Source organism: Trachemys scripta, chromosome 17 (genome assembly GCF_013100865.1).
Source record: "Trachemys scripta elegans isolate TJP31775 chromosome 17, CAS_Tse_1.0, whole genome shotgun sequence".
NCBI classification, from domain to species: Eukaryota; Metazoa; Chordata; order Testudines; family Emydidae; genus Trachemys; species Trachemys scripta.
Genome location: NC_048314.1, coordinates 10,267,754 through 10,289,380, shown reverse-complemented (window position 1 = coordinate 10,289,380; position 21,627 = coordinate 10,267,754). Strand labels below are relative to the sequence as shown.

The 21,627-nt window shown below is 52.5% G+C and overlaps 1 protein-coding gene across 3 annotated transcripts in view; it reads left to right on the top strand.

Annotated features, from left to right (window-relative positions):
* The window catches only part of ASTN2 (astrotactin 2), a 542,812-nt gene that overhangs the window by 270,332 nt on the left and 250,853 nt on the right, over positions 1-21,627 (top strand). For all 3 annotated transcript variants that reach the window (XM_034793415.1, XM_034793417.1, XM_034793416.1), the window contains exons 11-12: positions 6,791-6,957; positions 11,262-11,450. In XM_034793415.1, coding sequence (XP_034649306.1) covers positions 6,791-6,957; positions 11,262-11,450 — 356 coding nt within the window. The remainder of the gene's footprint in view (positions 1-6,790; positions 6,958-11,261; positions 11,451-21,627) is intronic.

Genomic DNA, 21,627 nt, shown 5'->3' with positions numbered 1-21,627 from the left:
TGTTTACCGAGTTGCAATCAGTGCCACCTGTGCAAACCTCTCGATGGCAGGGGGGTTGCATGGGAGTAGCTGGGGGGTCTAATTTAGCCGGCAGAATCTTTCTCACTAGTTATGTTACTCCAGAAGTCAGGAATCTAACTTGACTCTTGGATCCCACGTGGCGTTTTTAAGGCTGGAGATCGGGGTGGGAGGGAACAAAACACAACCTGAGCAGTTTTGAGTGATGATAAACATGATCCCCTTTGGTGCGAGGTTTGCAGTCGCTCTCTAACCTTTCCATGCCTCAGGTTCCTGCTCTGTAGAAGGAGTCAGATAGTTGAACGACCTCCTGAGTTGAGGTTTAATTCTAGAAATTTTGATAAAATGATTGTTCATCCAAGGATCTAGAAGTTTCAAGTATTCCTCTGAGTATTAGTGATTTCAGGGGTTCTGTTCCCATCTCTGCCACCGGCCTGCTGGGAGGCCTTGGGGCAAGTCACGTCAGGCTCTGTGCCTCAGTTTCCCTGTATGTAAAATGGTGATGATGATACTGACCTCCTTTGTAAAGTACTTTAAGAGCTTTGGACGAAAAGCATTACAGGAGCTAAGAAGGCATTAGCCTTTATGAGGATGATTTTGTTGGACTGCTAGTGGATTGTAGAAGCTATTAGTCTATATGGAGAAAATAGTCAGATTAATTACTGATTTGTTGCAGGTGTTTAATTGCATTAGCTGGCTGGCAGGATACAGAATGCCGTCCCCTGCCTCCCTCCACCCTTCACGGCATGGTTCTAGCAGGTGAACTGGTGAGGGTTGTGTCACCAGTGATTGCCCAGACAGAATTATTGGCTGAGTTGGCTATTGATTTTCTAATCATTTTCAGATGTTGGCCCCCCTCATCCTGTGTCACTGCAGAGGCAGATCGCAAATTGAACTGCAGCCGGATTGATGCAGGATTGATTAGAACTCACAGTAATTATTGGGTCTCTGCTGCTCAAGCCAGACAGATGAATGTTAACCATAATGGATATGGTTCTTTATCAAAGCGTAGAACATGCACACCAAGTACTGTGCACATAAGGGTGCAGAGACCACCCCTCCAGAGCAGCTTATCCTGGGCACAGAGGTGTCTAAATAAAACCTGGGGACACATAATTTATGGTTCACAGCTGCTCTTCCCATGCTGGGTAAGGACAGTTTTGGGGTAAGGGCAAATTTGATCAGCTGCAGGGTTTTATTGGTGACAGGCAAGCAACAAAGTTCCATCCTTCTATCAAGGAAGATACAAGTACAATTATGAGGGCATGATCCTGGGAGGTGCTGAGTGCCCTGTTGACTGCAGAGAAACACCCACCTGCTTTCCCTGGAAATCAGTGATGTAATGATTAAGTGTGTTTGAGGTCATTGAGTTTAAGGCCAGAAGGGACCCCCCGCTCACCCAGGTAGACCTCCTATATATCACAGGCCACTAAACACCACACAGCCACCCCCACACCAAGCCAGACAACTAGAATTAGATCAAAGCATGAGCCCTCAGGAGACTAAACTATTGCATACCACAGGCAGAGAACAGGAGGTTAATAGAAAAAGCTAATTTAAAAAAAAAAGACAACAACAGAGATCCATGCATATGCAGCCGTCTGGCACAGGGAAGGTTGCTACACTACAAGCCTGCCCTCTCTCTGAATAGAATATACCGACACATTCCCTGTATCGATTGCCAGCTCCACCCTTGTGGTCTCGCTGGATGGAGATCAAGAGACCAAGCTCCTTGAGCACTGCCTGCCTGGAGAACATGCCGAGCTGAAATTACAGCACTTAGTCCCTGAGTAGGGTTCTCCACGAGGCATTCTGGAAACCCAGGTGGTTTATCCTGGCCAGCTCCATGGTCCCGTCCTTGCTGGTCCCTGCTTGGTAGACTCAAGGGGCCAGAGCCTCAGTTGCTATAAATTGGTGTCTCCCTTGAGGTCAGTGGATTTACACCTGCTGAAGATTTGACCTTCCTGGTCCTTGAGCAATCTTGAGCCCAGAGACTAATGGTGTCCAGCCTCTTGTGTTAACCCACATTAACCCTTCGTGGCTTTTTGACCCTCTGTAAGTGGAGAGATTTATGATTCTTCTCCCACCTCCAAGGTGGAGGAGTTGGTCCGTTAGCTCAAGCAGCTGTGTCTCATGTATTTAGATCCAGAGGGACCAGGTCCAGTCCCTGTGGCCGAACCATCATAACACAAGGAAGGGGAGCGTCTCTCCCTAACTTGCTGCATCCAGTCAGGGTTCCGAACTCGGTGTGCAGCCGGAGATCTGACGTTGCTCTCAGATCTCCTGCTGGGCTCTGAGGCTCATAGACTTTGCAAAGCAACTCCGAAACACTTCCGGTGAAAGGCCTGGTGTACACTAAAGAGTTAGGTCGGCCCAGCTCCATTGCTGAGGGCTGTGAAAAATCCACACCCCTCAGCAACGTAGTTAACCTGACCTAACCCCCAGTGTAGACAGTGCTAGGTTGGTGGAAGAAGTCTTCCATCAGCCAAGCTACCGCCTCTTCAGGACGTGGATTACCTGTGCCTATGGGAGAACCCTTCCCGTTGCTGTGGGGAGTGTCTGCACAGCAGCTGGGCTGCTGTAGCATTTCAAATGTAGACGAGCCCGAAGACTGAACGTGCCCAAGTGCTAAGTAGTTTGCTATATAGGGAAAGGTTTAAATTACCGTACAAAGTACAGCCAAGCTTCCCATCCCCCGAGCCCTCAGGCTTGAATTTATTGTTGCCTCCATGTCTGTGTGTCTGTCTGTTAAACAGCCCGTTGCTAGTTGCAAAGCGAACCGGCTCCCTTTGGCTGTTGCCCCTCTCACTGTGTCCTCCGAGGAGGACATGTTATGCCTCTGACCCTGCCAGGGACCCCCCCCCCAGTATTTGTGCAGGGTTAGGAGATCATCTTCCCCAGGGGAACTTTCTGCTGCAATGCAACAGCTGGCTGGTGAGCTACTTCCCGGGAGGTGGGGGAGGGGGACTCTCTTTTGCAAATTTCACGCTGGAGCAATTTGCGTTCGGTAATTAATGCACATTGGAATGCATAATTACAAACAGAAACAAATCACGCTTCCCGACGATTAAAAATCAAGCTGGGGAACTATTCCAAGGGGCGAACCTCAACCGGCACGCGGCTAAGAACCATGGGGAACGCTTCGGGGTGAGTCTCCATCAGTCCCATCCGCCCCGAGCTACCATAGCCCCAGGGAGAGCGCCAACCTCTTCCTCCGGAGACAGAAAAGGGTGCTCCCATCTCTCCGTGGCAATGAGTCTTTCTTCAAATCAACCCCTGATGCCAACACCAGAGGCAGCAGCTCCTGAATCAGGCCATGTCTACACTGCCTGGTCTAAGCAGCACCGCTCCAGCGCTGTATCTGTATCAGCATCACCCTGGACTCTAGATCCAACCCCCAGTGACTGAAGGGGCTTTTCCATCCCTGTCGGAACGCCAGCTCCTCAAACCACCATAGTCAATGGAAGCATGTTTCTATCACCATAGCTGTGTCTACACTGGGGGTTAGGTGGGCGTAGCGCCGGTGCTCTGGATTTTCACACCCGAAGTGCCATAGCTATATTGACCTATATTGTAAGTTTAGGCCGGGCCAAAGTCGACAGAATCTATGGGTGTGACTCTAAAGCAGGAGCCTCTCCAGCGCCCCTGGAAGTCAATGGAAGGATCCTCATTCACCTCAGCGGGAGCCCTGTTGAAATGGCCCGACCCCTTGGAACGAGAGGCGTCTCTATTTCAACTACGCAAGGCACGGTCCATGCTCATCAGTGGCTTTCCGGCCCGGCACAGGGAGAGAATTAGGCCGGAGAAAAGCCGACGAGCAAAGTCAGTGTAGGGATTGAAGCCAGGGCAGCAAGGAGAAACTTTGGCCACAACTGCAGTCAATGAACCTTTCCCCCTTTTGTTTCTGCCTGTTTGCCCAGCTCCTGTTACTCTTCCATTGGTCCGCACAGACTAGAAATGGGGCTTGTATCTGTACAGCCACAATTATTGTGAGCCTTATTTGTCCAGAGCGTTTAGCAATCAAATGGAACACGTGGGAGAGGCATCTGTCCCCCCTTTATATCCAGGCTGGGAGTATGAACCGAAAAAGCTTGTTGCAGGTTGCTGCAGCCTCCTCTGGCGCCTTATGGGTAAGACTTGGAGGTCCTGGAATCCCTGATTTCCAGAGACCTCTGTGACGGTCTCTGCTCCAGCGCCAGGGGCTGCAGGACTCTGGAGCTCACCGCCAGTGGGGTCCTGGCAGGGTTCCAGCAACAGGCGACAGTAGCAACAAGCGGCAGGGCCCCCCCCCCGCAAAGTTCCAGCGACAGGTGACCGACTCCCGAGGGGGCCCTCCTCAGGGTGCCAGCGACGGGCAACAGCCTCACGCGGGGAGAGGGGGACTCGGGGTCCCGTTTTCTCTTTGGAAAATATAGTCACCTTGCAGCTCTCAACCGCTGTAGGGGGAAAGGGGAACCCCACAGCTCCCAGCCACCACGGTGGTGGGGGAAACCAGGGAGCCGCAGCAGCAAAAGTCACAGACAGGTCACGGCTTCCGTGAATTTTTGTTTGTCGCCCATGACCTGTCCGTGAGTTTTATACAAATAACCATGACAAAATCTTAGCCTTACTGATGGGGAGCAGAAGCTTTGGGCTCCAGTGTTGCCGGTCACGGCCCTTTCCCCACTGCTAGACATGCCCTCACTATCCCTGTCCTGTGAAAAGAGGAGGTGTCGCACTCTGCTGTCCTCATTTCCTTGCCCACATCTTCCGGATGGAGAAGGCTTCTGCCTCTCCCGCTGGTCCTTGTTTCTTTGCACTGCCCCTGCTCCAGTGGCTGCACCGAGGATCCCAGTCTCCCATTCAATAGGTCAGCGGAGGGGGAAGCAGCTAGAGAGGATGGAGTGGCCTTTGGGAGCTCACTGCCTGGTGCGTCTGCGTTTGCCCTCCAGGGAGGCCGCACGGCCTGCGGGAAGGACAGCAATCCCTCAAATGAATTCCGTTTTATTTTAAGGAGCTAGCGCAGCAGAGGGGAGGGACGGAGGCAGGTGGCAGAAGCTTTTCATTACCCAGCTGAGAAGCTACAGGACTATCCTGGCCTTTTGTGGCTTTGCACCGTGAGCAGCCAGAGTTCAGCTGTCGCCGTACAGCGAACGGCCCGATGCCCAGGCATCAATCAGGCCTGGCAGCTTGCGTCCGGAGAGGCACCTGGCTGGGTAGCCAACTCGGGAGCAGGGATCTCCTGGACTTCTATTATATGTACGGCATTTTGCTCGCACAGAAAATTGATTTTCTTTTTTAAGCACAAAATATAGCAGTTTCATAACCTTTCTTCTGCTTGACAGAGGCCATTTATAACCTGCCTTCACCGCTACATGTGCAGGCTCTGAGCTAACTCATCTTCAAGAACTCAGTAATGCATTTTTAATTGTGAGCTGTTCTTAGGCGAGATTTATTTTTTCCGAGGACTGGTCCTTTTGTTGTGTTGTGGGTGGTTTTTTGTGAGGTTTTCTTTTTTTTTTTGTTGGTTCTGGTTTTTGATAAAAGAAAATAAATAAATAGCAAAGGTGGACTCGGAAAGCACTTTAATCAGGGTGGCGGATGATTGATGGCATTAGCTGCCTGCTGGCTTTAATCTTTTGGGACAGGGAAAGGCAGCCGGAGAATTGAAATTAAAACCCGGAGCAGAGACAGATCCCTAGCTTGTGCAAAGCGGCCCGGCTCCGTTGGCTTCAGTGGGGTTACTCTGACTGAGCACCGATTGAGGATCTGTCCTCCTGCAGTTGTCTGTCTTCACTGCCAGCTAGGAAGGCTGCCCCCTAGTGAGAACTGCTGCAGAGCCCGCCTGCCTGCTCCAAAGAGGCACTGGGCTGCTTTTTGGGAATGATTTTAAACAGGGGCGGCGGAGGGAGGGGGGGGGTTGAGATCCCCAACCATTAATAAAATGCACGTGCAGGCTTAAACAAATGGCAAATACCCAGCCAAAATCCCCACTGCCTTCAGTGGGGCCAGGATCAAACTCACGGGAGTCCATTTAGTTGAGATGTCTTCTACAGGCAGGGGGAGGGATAGCTCCGTGGTTTGAGCATTGGCCTGCTAAACCCAGGGTTGTGAGTTCAGTCCTTAAGGGGGCCATTTAGGGATATGGGGCAAAAATCTGTCTGGAGATTGGTCCTGCTTTGAGCAGGGGGTTCGACTAGATGACCTCCTGAGGTCCCTTCCACCCCTGAGATTCTATGATTCAGTGTCAAGCATTTCCATTTCCTAGCACGAAGATGCCGTCTGGGTAAAGGACTCCAGGGAGAGAGGCAGGAGCAGGCTCTGAGTGGAGTGTGCCAGGAAGATACTTGCAATGGCTCTTTTCACCAGAAGGTCCCAAAGCCCTTTGCCAAGGGGGTCAGCATCATTAGCACCGTTTGCCTGAGGCATAGGCCAGGGGCAGAGCCTGGTGTAGAACCCAAGCTCTCCTACGTCCCAATCCAGTGCTCGTCCCGGTCCCCATGGGCTCCCCAGGTGAACTTGCACTTGTGGAGACCTGAAGTCAGGTTTTCATGTGTCCTCCGTTAATGCTGATGACAGACCTGAGTTCACTGGTGTAACGCCGTCCACCTCGCTGGAGTGGAGCCTGATTCCACTAGGAATGAACGTGGCTCCCCAGGGCGGAGAGCTAACTCACAGCAGGGAGCTGTGTCCCTGGCACTGGCTTACCTGTTGGTCACACCATCACCTCCGGCAGGGGAAATGCCCCCAGCCCCGGAACCAGCTCGCCTTAACATGTCCCCTCTCCTTGCAGTGCCCGCAGGAGCTGAGGCCCATGAAGGACGGCACTGGCTGCTACGACTATTCCAAGGGGATCGACTGTTCGGATGGCTTCAATGGTGGCTGTGAGCAGCTGTGCCTCCAGCAGACCCTTCCCCTGCCATATGACCCCTCCTCCAGCACCATCTTCATGTTCTGCGGGTGAGTCTCCTGGAACCATTGCGTCAAAGGGGTTCTGCAGCTTGAACGGAAGACTTGAGCAGCTGGTTCCTCCTGTACTCTCTTCCCTTCCCCTGCATTCCTCTGAGCCATGTTTGTGTCTGTCCTCACGTGTCTCTTTATCTGCATGGTCGGACCTGTGTGGCATGGAGGGAGTAGAGGAGTATATCCGCTCAGAACAATGGCGGAATTGGCCTGTGTGTGCGCACGTGGGGAAGCACAATTCTGTTCTTGCTGCACATCCATGCAAGAGCTTGATGTCCCAGTTATGCATCTGTGAAAATATACCAGGAACTGTATGTGCCGTGTGCCCCCATGGGGGGAAAGATTATTCACGTGGGGGCAACAAGTAGCGATCGAATGCACGTGCAATTTTTGATGGTGAACGTCCGTGCCTGCTGGCCTGCAGTCTAAGCACATGGGAATGATCTGTGTGCAGACGGACAGTTCTCACTCCTACAGGGGTGGGTGGGTGTGTGCGTGTTTCTGTGTGAGAGAGAGAGAGAGAGAAAGTGACTGTACAAGTCAGTCCATGTCTTGTTATATAAACCCCAAACTTTTTTGTGTCGGGTTGTTGTGTGTGTGTGTTTTTTATTTTATTGTATTGTATTTTATTTTATTTGCTGTGCATCTCTTTAAATAGAGTTCATCCCAGAGCTTGGCCAGGATCCTAGAATCCTATGCGATTTAGCATTTTCTCTAAGGAAAATCTCCCCGACTACAGAACGTTCCAAAAGGAGCTCTGTGATTATCTGGTTTTACGCGGCACGGCTGCAAAAATAGCCATCCATCACACAAGCCATCCTTTGCAGTGCCCTGGTTTAGAGGCTGGGCAGATTGTATCCCTTTGTAAAGAAATCAAGAACATAGGAAGAAAGAAATCATAACATCACACAATAAATGAACAGTAAACTAAGATTATTGGCTACACCTTTGCTAATGCATATCTGCATTTACACATACTTGTGAGCACATGCATTAGCCGACTTCAGTCCTGCTATCTACAGGGGAAGGGGTGGGAATGGGAAGGTGGGGGAAGGGAACAAGAAGCCATTTAGTGAAGGAAACATCTGGGCCCAGGAGGGTAGCAAAAAAGTGCAGCGGGAGAAGGATGTACAGCAGCGTGCACTGAAATGGAGGGGTGCATCCTGCACTTAGAACTATGGCATCTGAGTGTCTACATGCCACCGTTCCCTAATATACATGCCTGCAGGCTGACACGCAAGGAGGAATGAGAGGGGCCTTCTGGCTCACAGCAAACTCTTACATGGGTCACAGCCCGAGAGCAAAAGCCATCACAGAACCCCATACCCAGCCTTGGTGACAGTGAGGTTGCAGAGGCAGGGAATCTGAGGCATCTCAGCACCCAGCCTGGCTCAAGGCAAAGGCCAAGTGGCTCCCAGGCAAGTGGGAAAGTAGCGGGATACCCCATCCGCAGATGCAGAGGCATAGAGTAGAGGGAGACATGCAGCATCTGGCTAAAACTGGTGGGTGGTGGAGAGGAAGAGGGCACTGAAGAACAGAAAAGCCACTCCCCTAACTAGAAAAAACTGCAGGGAGCATTGATGGGCTCCTGCCCTGTTAGGCCTTTGCAGACATTGCTGTCCTTCTTGCCGGGGGAGAAGTGTTGTGCTTGGTAAAGGCAGCGTGGCTGCACCTCTGTGTGTTCATAATAGCCATTGTTCCAGTTTGGGTTTGCTTGGAGGGAGGGAGGGAGCCGGGGGTGTATGTGTGTGTGTGTGTGGGGGGGGGATATTTCCAATTTTTCCCAACACGTGTGCTTCTGGGGTCCAGCCGGAATCTACAGCTAGGAAGCCGGAGAATCCCCTCTCCCGCAGTGCTGCTTCTCTGGAGAATGCTACTTTCAGGCCATGAGCTGCATTATACACAAAGCCTTCATGCATCACTGCCCTGAAGTCAAGTCAGCTGGAGAGGGACTGGCAGGACAGGCCCCAGAGTGTATGTGCCAGCCTGGTCTATCACTACTTTCCTCTGGCCCTGCTCAGACAGCACCAATCTCTTTTCCTCTCGGTGCCCCGGGGAAAGTGGCATCACAATGTCCACCATCCTTCCTGTAAGCACCGGGGGGACCTATCAGCCAGCAGCAGGAGCCTGGCGGGTCACAATCAAACAGGGATATTTCTAATATCCCCTGTGCGTTAGGGTCCCAAAGCCGAGTTCTCCACCTGGGGCAGGCAGAAAAGGGAGCATAGGTGCCCTAGAACAGGCTTCCCCCATACTTCCCGGACACATTCTGCCTCTTGCCTGGTGGCCGCCGCCGCTCGGAAAAGCACTTTGACCTTCAAGGAAATGTGAGTCATGGTTTGTGCAGTGAAGAAGCAAATTCCTAAAAGTAACTGCGAGTAACACCTGTCAGCTCCTGACACGTCCAGGTGCTCAGACGGCAGAGATCTCGCTGAGCCCCAGCCGTTCGCAGCTCCCAGGGGACCCAGCTTTCTCAGCCACTTTCTTTCCTCTCATTTTCCCCCTTACTTTATTGCTTCGCTGCTTGGAATGATTGTGTTACAAAGAGAAAACACACACCCTCTGCAGCTGCTACGCAGGGGTTTTGAGAAGCGGGGCAGGTTCGGCAGGGAAGTGGATAAACAGCAAGGCTCTGCATTCCAACAGAATGTGACACGTACGCAGGGAAGGCAAGCAAAACTAGTTCAGTTGGGCCAAGCAGATACCATGTGATGAGTACGGGGTAAAGCATGAGTTGTATTATAACTACACCTCCAGGGCCGCATAGTGCTAGGCACTGTACAAACAGTGACCAGTAGGTCCTAGCCTGAGAAGCTTGTAGTATAAACAAGAAAGGCCAAAAAAGGATGGAAGACAGGCAGCACTATTATCCCCATTTTACAGTTGGGAAACCGAGGCTCAGAGAGATTGAGTGACTGGCTCTAGGTGACGTGGAGCCTATGGCAGAGCTGGGGATAGAACGCAGATCTCCCAGCCCCAATTCAGTGCCTCCTCCACAAAATCATCTTTCATGTCTTGTGGGAGCAGTTTTTTGTATTTCTGGCTGCACCACAGGAATCCCTGTGTAACCTGAGGGCAAGTCACCTCACCCTTCCCCTGCCTCGGTTTCCCCATCTATAAAAGAGGGATGACAATACTTGCCTCCTTTGCAAAGTGTTTTGCAAACTAGTGCTGCAAAGTGTTGTAGAAGCACTGGGAATTAACAGTGGGAGAGAGGAACAAAAAACCTTGGCTTCACATCTCTGGAGACAGAACAACTAAATAAAAACAGGAGCGGTGTCTCTGGCTTACTTGTGCTGTTGGCTGAGGGGACGTTGGCGTGGGTGTTTGTACAAGTATTGGAAGGTAGTGTGTGAAATAAAGCAGCTAAATAGACAATGTGCGTTGGCGCCCAATTCTGCCATCAGGCACAGGGCGTCATGCCCATTGATTTATGAGCATCCGCCCTGGTAGGTGGGGACTTGCTACCTTGGGAAGGGCAGGATGTTTGAGCTGAATTCTCTTTCCTCTGCCACCTGACCGAGGCAGCTAGAACCTATTGCCTTGTGACCCTGGTACTAGCGTTCCTATGCTGCCAGGCCTACCCACAGGGAGGCCCAGAATAGGCACTGCTGGCACCAGTTGCAGCTGGCATCCAATGCGGATGTCAGCCCTGCTGCAGCTGTCCTTGGTGCTGAAGAACGCTGTTATTGATGCTGCAAGAATAACAAGGATTGGTAAGGTCCAGGCCTCAGCTGTTAGTCTCCAGGAGCTCTCCCCAGCCTAGGTTTGGAGTGCCAAGCCTGGAGCTAATATTCTGCTGGCTCTCCAGGCCTGGTGCACCCGCCCAGTGCAGGTTTTAAGTTATGGGACTCCCTGGAATAGTTTGCTGCACCCTGGTTCCCCAGATCCTCATGGAGTTCCTTACAGCAGGGGTTCTCAGACTTTTGTACTGGTGACCCCTTTCACACAGCTAGCCTCTGATTGCGACCCCCCTTATGCATTGAAAACACATTTTTAAATATTTAACACCATTCTAAATGCTGGAGGCAAAGCGGGGTTTGGGGTGGAGGCTGACAGCTCGCGACCCCCCATGTAATAACCTCGCGACCCCCTGCGGGGTCCCGACCCCCAGTTTGAGAACCCCTGCCTTACAGTCAGCTGGCTTGCTGTACTTCGATTGTGCTTATCACCCTGACTCTCCTATCCTAAGAAGAGTCTTTCTACAGCAGGGTTCACGTCACTACAAGCCCTGTTTGCAGGTTGGGTATTGCATGCGTGTGGCTCTGCCTGTCTCTGACCTAGTTTGTGTTGTTTCCCAGCTGTGTCGAGGAATACAAACTCGCTCCAGACGGCAAATCCTGTCTCATGTTGTCTGACATCTGCGAGGGCCCCAAGTGCTTGAAGCCGGACACCAAATTCAACGACACCCTCTTTGGTGAGATGCTGCACGGGTACAACAACAGGACCCAGCATGTCAACCAAGGCCAGGTGTTCCAGATGACCTTCAGGTACTGCCCCATCCCCTCGCTGGGTCCGGTAACATGGTAGATTTGCAAGACGTACCCTGATGATATTGAAGGTTGGAAAGGGAGGTGTCAAAGGTGAGGGTGGTGGGAAGCTTAGCTGTCGAGCTCTATCTTGCAACGTTGACGTACGAGAGCTGGGGGCAACTCATAGAAAATAGAGGTGGGGAAAGAGCTGAGAGATTGTTTCTGTCTGAGGTATGTCACATAGCGGGGCCAGAACTTCAGCTGGTCTAAACCAGCTTAGCCCCATTGACTTCAAAGGATCTATGCTGATGTACATCAACCGAGGGGCTGGTCCAGTGGGAGCTACTCCACATCCACCCAGCCACTCCAGGGTCCGATGCAGGGTTCTTCCCCACAAAGTGTTCTCCAGTGGCCTCAAAAGCGCTGAGGCCTCACGGCTCCCATGGACTTCAGTCAGAGTTGCGTGTGCTCTGCATCTCTTACCATCCAGCCATGCGCCTTTCTCCAGTCGAGTGTAAAATCTCCCCAGTGATGTATCCGTGCTGAATTCTGGCCTTTTGCTATGACGAAGGAGACTGTAGAACCAGTCCGACCTACATGGAGCTGCTCTGCTCCTTTCTGCACTCAGAAAGCACTGGCAAACCGAGCCCTCGGGGGTTCTCAGCGGCGCGCGCTTTGGCGTCTGCAGAGCAGCAGCCTTTGCCGGAAGTGAGAACTGACCGTGCGAGAAGGCAGTTTTCCTAGCACATGTTCCTTCAGTTCCCCTCTCCTTGTGGCGATCCTTGGTGGGGCCTTTTGAACAGACACAGGACGCAGATTGGAAATCTTTGCCGTGCGCTTTGTTTCCTGATGGCCGAGCAGGACTGGGAGCTTCATGAAACCTGCCAGCCTAAAGAGCCCCTTGCGTGACGGCCGCAATCTCACATAAGCCCTCCCTGCGTCATAACCAGCTCCCGCCTGTGCTGCCGTCCTCTGGGCTCCAAGCCGCCTCTTGCTGGGGCTTTAATTTCCTCTCCCGCTCCTGTAATAGAGTGGCCTTTCCTTGCACTGCGCTAGGGCTGGGGGATTTGTTTAAAGGCAGCCTTCCCCTTGCCCAGACAGCAGCCTGATTGAGGGGGCTGTTTATTGCTGCCTGAAAGGAAACGCAGGGCTCAGGGACTCCGAGGCAGACGGGTTTCTTCCTTCGCCGCTACCGCAGCCAGGATGGATTCTGGCTCTCAGACGAAAGACGCTTTAAAAAAAAAAAGAAATAACAACAAACATGAATCCTTAAGGAGAGCGCTGCCTCTCTCCCCCCCCAATCCAGCTTGTCTCCCATTCTGTTTGAGCCACTCGGTCTATACTGGGCCTAGACAGCCCCGGGGCCTCCTTTATCTGACCCTGCCAGGTGCTTCCACTTGGTGTGGGGATTAAAAAGCAGGCGAGAAACCATCTTCCAGGCTAAATACCAGCCATAAAGCCAGCAAGATTTTATAACTCCATTTGAGTTGGGAGACACTTCGCTTCATTCCTGGCTTTGGTGGCCAGCTGGTTTGGGCTCAGGCACTGCAAGAGACCACCCAGCCTCGGGGCTTTGTGCTAAGAGACTCTTCCTGTTCCAGTGCTGATTCAGCATCAGGCCCAGCGCAGGGCTGGACGGGGAGACCCCATTCGGTTCTCCTCTCCCGCAGGCTGGTAGTCCCGCCCAAATCAAATCATAAGGCCATGCCTGCTGTACTGTGAGCTGATCTCTCAGCCAAAGAGGGTGCCCGATGCTGTTCTGGGTGTGTCAGGCCCTCTGGGATGGCAAGGGGGAAGCCCCACCCCCACCACGACAGTTTTGCCTATGTCATATTTTCCATTTATGGCTGGATTTTCCCACTGCGCTCTCGTAAGCACCCCATTTAGCGCCGATACCATTGGGGATTTTTCCCTTCATACTGTTGCATGGTGAGGGACGCCCCTGGGGGAAATCCCCCCTTCTCCACTCAGTCTTCATCAGCAGGTGCCTTCCACCTCAATCCAGAACGGTGCCACGTTCACTGGACTCCAAGGAGTGTGGTTTCTTTGCTTGCACCTGCTGAGACAGCCCAGGATTTGGTGTGATGCAGCTGAAGTTCTCCCAGTCATTTGAGAACTGCCCTTTTCCACCTGTCCCCTCCCCCCAGTGCATCACACCTGCCTCCCAAACGTTCCAGGTGTCAGAGTCCAAAAAGCCACCGACCAGTGGAGGGGCTGAAATACCTCAGCTGGTTCCGGGAGCTCTAGCTACTGGGCCAAGATTCAGCTGGAGGTTCCCAGGCGAAGGAGGGATGCCAGTGGGAGGTGAGACCATAAACACGCTTTCCCCATCTGATGTGAAACCTGCTCAGAACTCTGCATGCTCCCCTTTGTAACACTCGCAGACTGTGACTGGAATCAGATCTCATGCGTCAGGCCTTCAGAGAGTTGCTTGCAGGGGTCAGGAGAGGTGTATGCTGGGTGGGAGGGCGTTGCCTTTTGAAGCATCAGGCTTGGCCACAGCTGGAGACAGGAGCACGGACAGGGAGGGCCGGTGCTCTGAGGTGGCACAGGAAAGCTTCTTCCTTAGGGTATGTCTGCCCTTCCAGGCAGGGTTGTAATTCCCAGCTCAAGGAGACATAACTTGTGCTAGGTCTCATGGAGCTCAGGTGCTAAAACCAGATGGTAGCTGTGGCAATGTGAGCGGCAGGAAGGGCTAGACACCCTGTGTCTTGACCTAGCGTCTCCGACACGTATGCGCTTGGCACAGCCGCCTCTCCCGCTGCCATGGCTCCCTTCTAGTTTTAGCATCCGAGCTCCATAAGACCTCACACAAGTTCATGTCTCTTTGAGCTAATTTCCCTTCTGTTGCAGAGGCCTGGGGCCCTGGGGACACCTGGCTCACTCCTGCTCTCTGCCTGTGGCACACACCGGTTCAGTCTCCTGAGCAGCGAAATGCGTCAGTCTGACCCGAGCTATTGGGTTATAGACAGGAGGTCAGACTAGGTGGCCTTAAACTCTGTCTGCATCCTGGGCATGTGAGTTGTGGGTTTCCAGCACCACTGCCATCACCGGGATAGCTCCTACCACAATCTGCCTGGGACATAACGCGGGGGATGAGACTATATCCAAATCCGGACAAAAATTGCCCATGTGCTTTGCAGGCAAGGTGCCAGATCCTCAGTTGGTGAAAATCAGCATGGCTTCATTGAAACCAGCAAAGCTATGACAGTTAGACCGGCGGAGGATCTGGCCCTGAGCCCAGGTGCTGTATAGGACAGGGACAGAACGGCTCTGGGGTGAAAGCAACACCGGAGGGGCGGAAGAGCCGGCAGGCGTGGTGGCTAAATAGAAGAGGAGGGATTGCAGTATCCACTGAGAATGGAAAAGAGAGGTAGTACCCGCAAGGGGTGAATGCCTGGGGAAAGGTGGGTGGGAGTCCTGCTATGCTCTTTCCTGCTCACGTCTATACTATTATCTAATATACGTGACTCGGTATAATATGCAGCCTTGTCAGTGCCCAGGATACCAATGTCTTGGACTTTAGAGATTGTTCCCCGGGGTGGGGAGGCCGGCGCTGGCTTTGCTGCCTATTTCAAATTAGACTGTTTGTTCTGAGAATATTGGCTAAAAATGAGACACTCCGCCCGCCCACACACAAATGTGTTCAGCCCCCTCCCCTGGAGTCCCTCTGTCTGCTCTCTGTGGAGGGTTATGGTGTAGAAACATCATTACATCATCCTCTAACAAGGGCCGGAAAGGAGGTTAATGGAGAAGAAATTATTAACTAAAAGATGTAATTTGCCTCTGATTTTCATATATATTCAAGAACCTCTCTGAGCATTAAGACGCCAGCTGTTCAAGAAGCCCTTAATTTGGTGCATTTGAAACATAGCAGGAAACTCCCTAATACCAGGGATTAAAAGCCTGTTTCGGCAAAGTAGGAGCAAGAACCTGCTATCAGAACAAAGGGCTGAGTTTTAAAGGCATTTATCGCGGCTGGGATCTCTTAGTTATGCAGAGGTGACAGTCCTTTAAATGCTGCGCATTTCCCATGTTGTCATATCTGCAGTGTCCTTAATAAAGAGTATAGTCTCCATCCACCTAGCATGGCAGCCCAGTGTTGGGGGAAGCCGTTGTGCAGCTAGGAGCTTTGTCCGTCACGTCTTAGCCTGGATGTCCCCGTCAGTCCCAGTTCCAGGGTCTGGTGGTAAGAGCCAGGCTGCTAGATGTGTCACCCTTCAGTGTTGGAGTGTCCCACTGCCACCCAGTCCTCGGCAGCAGGCCCTGCCCTTTGGTTGCTGGATACGCCTTTCCATCCAACGCGCAGCATGAGATGAGGGACTGTGCTGGAGTATGGGCAGGCTCCTCATATGGCGCTGAAGGACTGGGACAGAATGTGGCCACCTTCAGAACTAGATCAGGTAAAGGATTTGGTAGGATTACACCCCCGGCTGGAGCAGGTGAATCAGATTATTCCTGAGATCTTCGCCCTGTCCCTTAGTATCACCGTGTTCCAAGCTCTCTTGCCTGCGCTTCTGCTTCCCCGTTCACCTAGCCGCTGAGGATACTTCCTGTTCATATACATCAGCGATGGGTAAGCGAACGCATGTGCATAGGCTGAGCAGCTCGCGTCATTCAACTCTGAGGAGCAGCAGGCATATCTTACCCCGCAGGAATTATTACAGCACCCTCACTGCGTGGGCCATGGTAATGAGCATCTGTCCCCGTCTCAACATCCTTGAACGCCACCTTCTAGTTCATGGACAGTGGAGAGACCCAGCTAACAGCTCTGCACATAGCTCATTCCATCGCATAGCTGGGCTATCATTCATTAATTATTACTTTGTGTTATTGCATAGCCCTGCGGGTGTGCACAGCACTTAACAGACAAGGTAGAAGATGAGGTTCCTGCCCCAAAGAGCTTATGAGTAGAGCTGCTTGAGGTTTGGGGACTGAAAACTTGATGACTGTGTTTTGTCAACAATGACGGTTTTTGTGGGGAAAAAATACAGTAAAAGCTTTGTTATCTGGCATGTTGGGGGAATGGGAGGTGCTGGTAAGTCAAATTCCAGTTAACTAAGAGGGAGGGAGTTTGGGTGCGGGAGGGGGCTCAGGGCTGGGGATTGGGGTACAGGAGGGAGTGTGGGGTCTGGGAGGGAGTTTGGGTGCGGGAGGGGGTTCAGGGCTCGGGGTTGGGGCATGGGAGGGGTTTCAGGGTGCTGGATCCGGGCGGTGCTCACCTCAGGCAGCTCCCTGCAAGTGGCGAAATGTCCCTGCTGCTTCTAGGCGGAGGCGTGGCCAGGAGGATCTGCACCCTGCCTCCGCCTGCAGGCACTGCCCCCACAGCTCCTATTGGCCACGGTTCCTGGCCAAAGTGAGCTGCGGAGCCATGCTTGGGACGGGGTGGGGCAGGGGCAGCGTGCAGAGTTGCCTAGCCATGCCTCTGTCTAGGAGCAGCAGAGTCACGTTGCCGCTTGCGGGGAATCACGCAGAGCCAGGTAGGGAGCCTGCCGGCCCCTTGCCAACCAGACTGTAAACTGGACTTTCAATGAAGATCAGAAATGCCAGTTTATAGAGCTTGGTCCAGGGCCAGAATACACCCCTTTTACTGTATTTTGGATGAAAATATTCCAGGTTTTGACAAAACCTGGGCATTTTCAAGTGAAAGCCCAAAATCCAAAACACCTTTTTTTTACCATGGGAGGAAAACAATTAATTTTCCAAAGAGCTCTACAGCTTAGGGGTGGGAAGGGCAGGGAGCCCTGTCCAGTGGCTGAGCTGTTACAAAGTTGCTCCACCTGCCTGTTGCCTCTCACTTCTCTCCTGACACCTGCTGGGCTCCTGATTTCCAGCTTTGTGCCCTTCGTTCAAAGTAACGAACACGGAGTGCAGGGAGGCATGCCGAGCCTGGCGGTGCGCGTTTGAAAGAGCTAGGGAAGTGCCCTAAAGTGACCCTCTTACAATGTGTTTCGCTACCTCCTTTCTTTCCCTTTGGCTGAATGCCGGGATGGCAGATGAAGGCTTTTTAATCACACTCCAGCAATCCGCTTTGCTCCCCTCTTTGAAGTTCCCCCAAAAGATTGTGAGCAACACATTCAAAACCACGCTTCTCCCCTCCACCCCCCCCAAAAATGTTACATTTGTGGAATATTCACAAATAAGCCTAATTCAAGAAAAATATCTCTCTATTCCACACACACCTCTCAGTTTGGGTGGGAGGCTTAGCAACAAATCCAGCTCACGGAAGGCTAGATTAACAGTGTTCCCCCCGCCTTGTATCGCAATGGGGCACAGCCAAAAGCTATTGTAGTCCCCAAATTGCAGAGGGATTATCTTCCAAATGGCTTGTTTGCCAGTTCCGTCTGTGTTTTACGCCATCTCTTTGCTCCAAGTGAACAAAGATTTTTGTTTACGGGTTGTTTGGCCTTTCAAATTGTTGCTTTTATGCAATTGGTTTACAGAAATCCCAAATTACTGCTCATGGAGGGAGCTTTGCTTGCTATATTGTTGATAGGTGGAGAATGAGATGTCAGCCCAACATGTAACTGTCACATAGGAAAAGCGCTTCCTGGGGAGTGGATTGGAAAGACCCTGCCCAAGTTGGTTGACCCTAAATGTGATCTTTCCCTTTCCCTTATCTTCTGCTGTGTCTTTTTTTTCCTCCTCCCTCAGTTCCGGGGTGGGCCCCTAGCTCGCTTGATCTCCTGTCTTTGGCGGCAGTGAACTCAGGCAGTTGCTGATTCTTTGGGTGGTGGGGTTGGGAGATGTAGCCAATGCAGTTTAGGGGAGGAGGAAGTGACATATTGTGAGGGTGGAGAGAAAGAAACGTTTCCATGGCCATTTGATGGATGTGAGTGGGAAAAAAAAAAAAAAAAACCTGGTTGAAGCAGCTCAGATTGTTGCGATGAGTCCTTGGCGAGATGAGGCAGTGATCAGAATACCGCTGCGATACATGTAAATTAGCACATGGCTGTGTTTATGACATAATGGCACCAAGGCATGTGTGGTGTGTGTGTGTGTGTGTCTGTGCACACACATAGGAACGTGGTGCTTGGTCACTACACTCCTCCCACGACAGGAGGCGTTAGGACTTTTGCTGTATCCCCTGGTGGATGCCAGTCCTGCCCTTGGGAACTCCTGTACCCAGCACCTCTCATTTCTTGTTAAGACACCGTCTCAGCCTCTGCTTCCCGGTGACCTGCCAGTAACACCGAGTTTCCACGCCGGAGAGCTGTGTGTGTCTCCCGGTTCCTCTTTAGAAAGCTCATGCTCGCAGAGGCCATGCTGCTCTTGTGCCCCCGGGAGTCAGTCACACACGCCGCCAGATCAGAATAGCACCCTTTGCCCCTTCCTTTGCACTGGTGCCGGTCACTCCACTAGTGCAAGGCAGTGGGGAACCAGGCCCACCGTGCTTAGATGTTCAGTGACGGGGCATGGATAGACTTGCTCCAACCTCTGCTGGCGTTCCCTGCCTAGAGTACAAAACACAGTCTAGTGGCTAAGGCCTGGTCTACATTAGAAAATTAGGCCGGTTTAACTACGTCAGTCAGGGGTGTGAAAAATCCACGCTCCAGAGTAGCATTGTTAAGCCAACCCAAGTCCCTTGTGGGCAACGCTAAGTCAATGGAAGAATTCTTTCGTCAGCCTGGCTACGGCCTCTCGAGTCGGTGGATTACTCTGCTGACGGGAAATGGTGTCTACACGGAAGCACTGCGCGTGTTAAGTGTAGACAAGCCCTCAGGCACAGGATGGGGACTTGGAGTCCTGGGTTCTGTTCCCTGCTCTGCAGCAGGCTCCCTGGGTGACTGTGGGCCAGTCACTTAATCTCGCCTCAGTTCCCCAGCTGCCACGTGGGGATTGTAGCTCCCTGCATCATGGGCCGTTGAGGATAAAATCCACTAGTGATTGGGAGGTGCTTGGACACCACAGCCAACAGGAAGAGAAACAGGGCTGGGCCACGGAGAGTGGGGGATGGGGCAAAAATCTTAGAGCGCTTGCTCAGGGAGAAGTGGGAACGGTTCTGCCTCACCTGCCTGTTAGTCTTGGGCACCAGAGTCCCCCAGGAGCAGGGAAGCGGAGGCTGGCTCCCCCCGCCCTGACATGGTCTCACCAGGACAGTGTTTCTGCCTGAGGGCGCAGCCTCGCGGCGGGGCCCCGGGTGAGGAACGCTGATCAAAGAGCACGGCGAGAGTGAGGGGCTTCCGTGTTCAGCGAAGAATTGCCGCCGCCAAAGCAGAGGGCCCCGCGAAGGGTTTTGTTTCCACAAAGTTATGTTAATATTGTCAGGCAGCGCGCCGGGTCACTGAACCGATGTGGGGAATTGTCATAATATTGATGGGGAGTTTGGCAAGTTAATTTTAAATCTGTCACTCCTTCCCCTCGCCGCCTCTCGTTCCGTAATAAAACTCCGCCATGATTGCGGGGCTCCGCTGACAGCTCCGCTGGAGCCTGCCTGAAGTGCCTGCCTGCGCTCCCCCATCACCGCTTCCCTCCCTCCTCCTCCTCCCCCCCAGCAGCACACACGCGTGCACCGAGCAAACCCCAGACAGAGCGCTTAGGCACCACGTCAGAGTGCTCAGACAGCAGTTCCCCTCCCCCCAAAAACCCTTGTCTCGCTGTGACTGCTGCAGTATGGATGGGGGGGATTTCAACGAAGGGGAATGCTGGAAGTAGGGAACCTTTATTTCTTGAAGTCCGGGATAGCTGCCGAAGGAGCTCCTGGCAATAATGGAGCTCGGCTCACCGAAGGTCCAGTTCCCAGGGCTGCCCAAAGCTCCACAAACTATTTGCTCTCTCTGGGATCTATTCAGACAGGCTGGATGTGGAAACACCTTGAAGATTTCGGTCATGTCCGAGGTCTTATTAATTAACACGCTGAGACACCCTGCAAAGGGAATGAGTCGGCAAGTTCTCTGAATAAGTCTGGCTGAGCTAGAGAGCTCACTGAAAGTTTTCGCCCAGTTTGCACTGGATCCGGCGTAAGGCCGAGGTGGCGTCTTTGCCTTGCTGTCAGTCATTGCAAAGTTCCGCTCGGGGACTCCTTGGAAATACCCCCTGCACCTCCCAGCCTCAGCCGACAGCTGCATGCCAACAATCTCTCCTACCCAACTTCCAGGCTCCCCCTCCAAGCGGGCTGCAAAACTCACACCTGCCCCTGGATAGGGTAGATGTGCATTGCTACAGGCCTTCGGGACTCTGCCAGGGGATGTACACTAGCCCACTGGTGAGTGTGTGTTACAGGTCCCCCTCTGCGCCAATCCACAGAGGATAGCAGTTTGTTACAGCCTCCAGCGAGGGAGCTTTAGCAGCTCATGCTCCTAGCTCTGCCTGTCCCCAGCTCTGTCCCGAGTATGTTGGCTGAGTTGGTGACCATCGCACCTGCAGGTGTGATTTTCAAGTGAGCTGGTTGCTGTGGGTGAGAGCATGCTGGGAGCCCTCCTAACCCACCACACTGGCATCTCTATTTCCTGGTGCACTGTCAGAACCCATCGCTATTATTACACCTGCTGGCCCAGCCAAGATCACGGCCCCATTGTGCTCAGTGTTCCACATACCCATTGTCAGAGACAGTCTCTGCTCCACACAGCCCACAGCCTAGCTAGATAGGCAGTGGAAGGGGAAATTGGTAGGAGGTGACTTGCCCAAGGTGACACAGCAGGTCAGTATCAGAGTCAGGGGTAGAACCCAGATCTCCCAAGCCCAGCTCAGGTGCCTTTCCATTGGATCTTGTTGTGTGTGGATGTCTGACGTGGGTAAATCTGTGGGTCAGATTGCTTGTAGCTCCTATGCAAGTGAGTATGGGGGGTGGAGCAAGACTAAGGTGCCACATAGGTGCCGAGCCCCAGGATCCAATAGGGGGCGCTGTTTATGAATGCAGGGCAGTTGCACACCCAAAGCAACATGGCTGACATGGCCAGACCACCCCATTCCCAGGTGCCTCGCAGTGACTGAACTGTGATGCTCGGGCCTGGTTCACATGGTAGCTCCTCAGTGAGCACTTCCTCAGCCCCCGTAGCATAATAAATGTAGTCTGTAACTATACTGAATTAATTCCATTGATCCTTTCCCCCATCTTCTCTTTGAAACACCTGAGTGTGGCGGTTATAATTGGGCTGTTTATTATTCCAGTGCTGGAAAGGTCTGCACCTCCCTGTACCCCAGATGGCTTGTTTACCTATTACCCTTCAGGTTCGGATAATGGATAGAGCTCCTT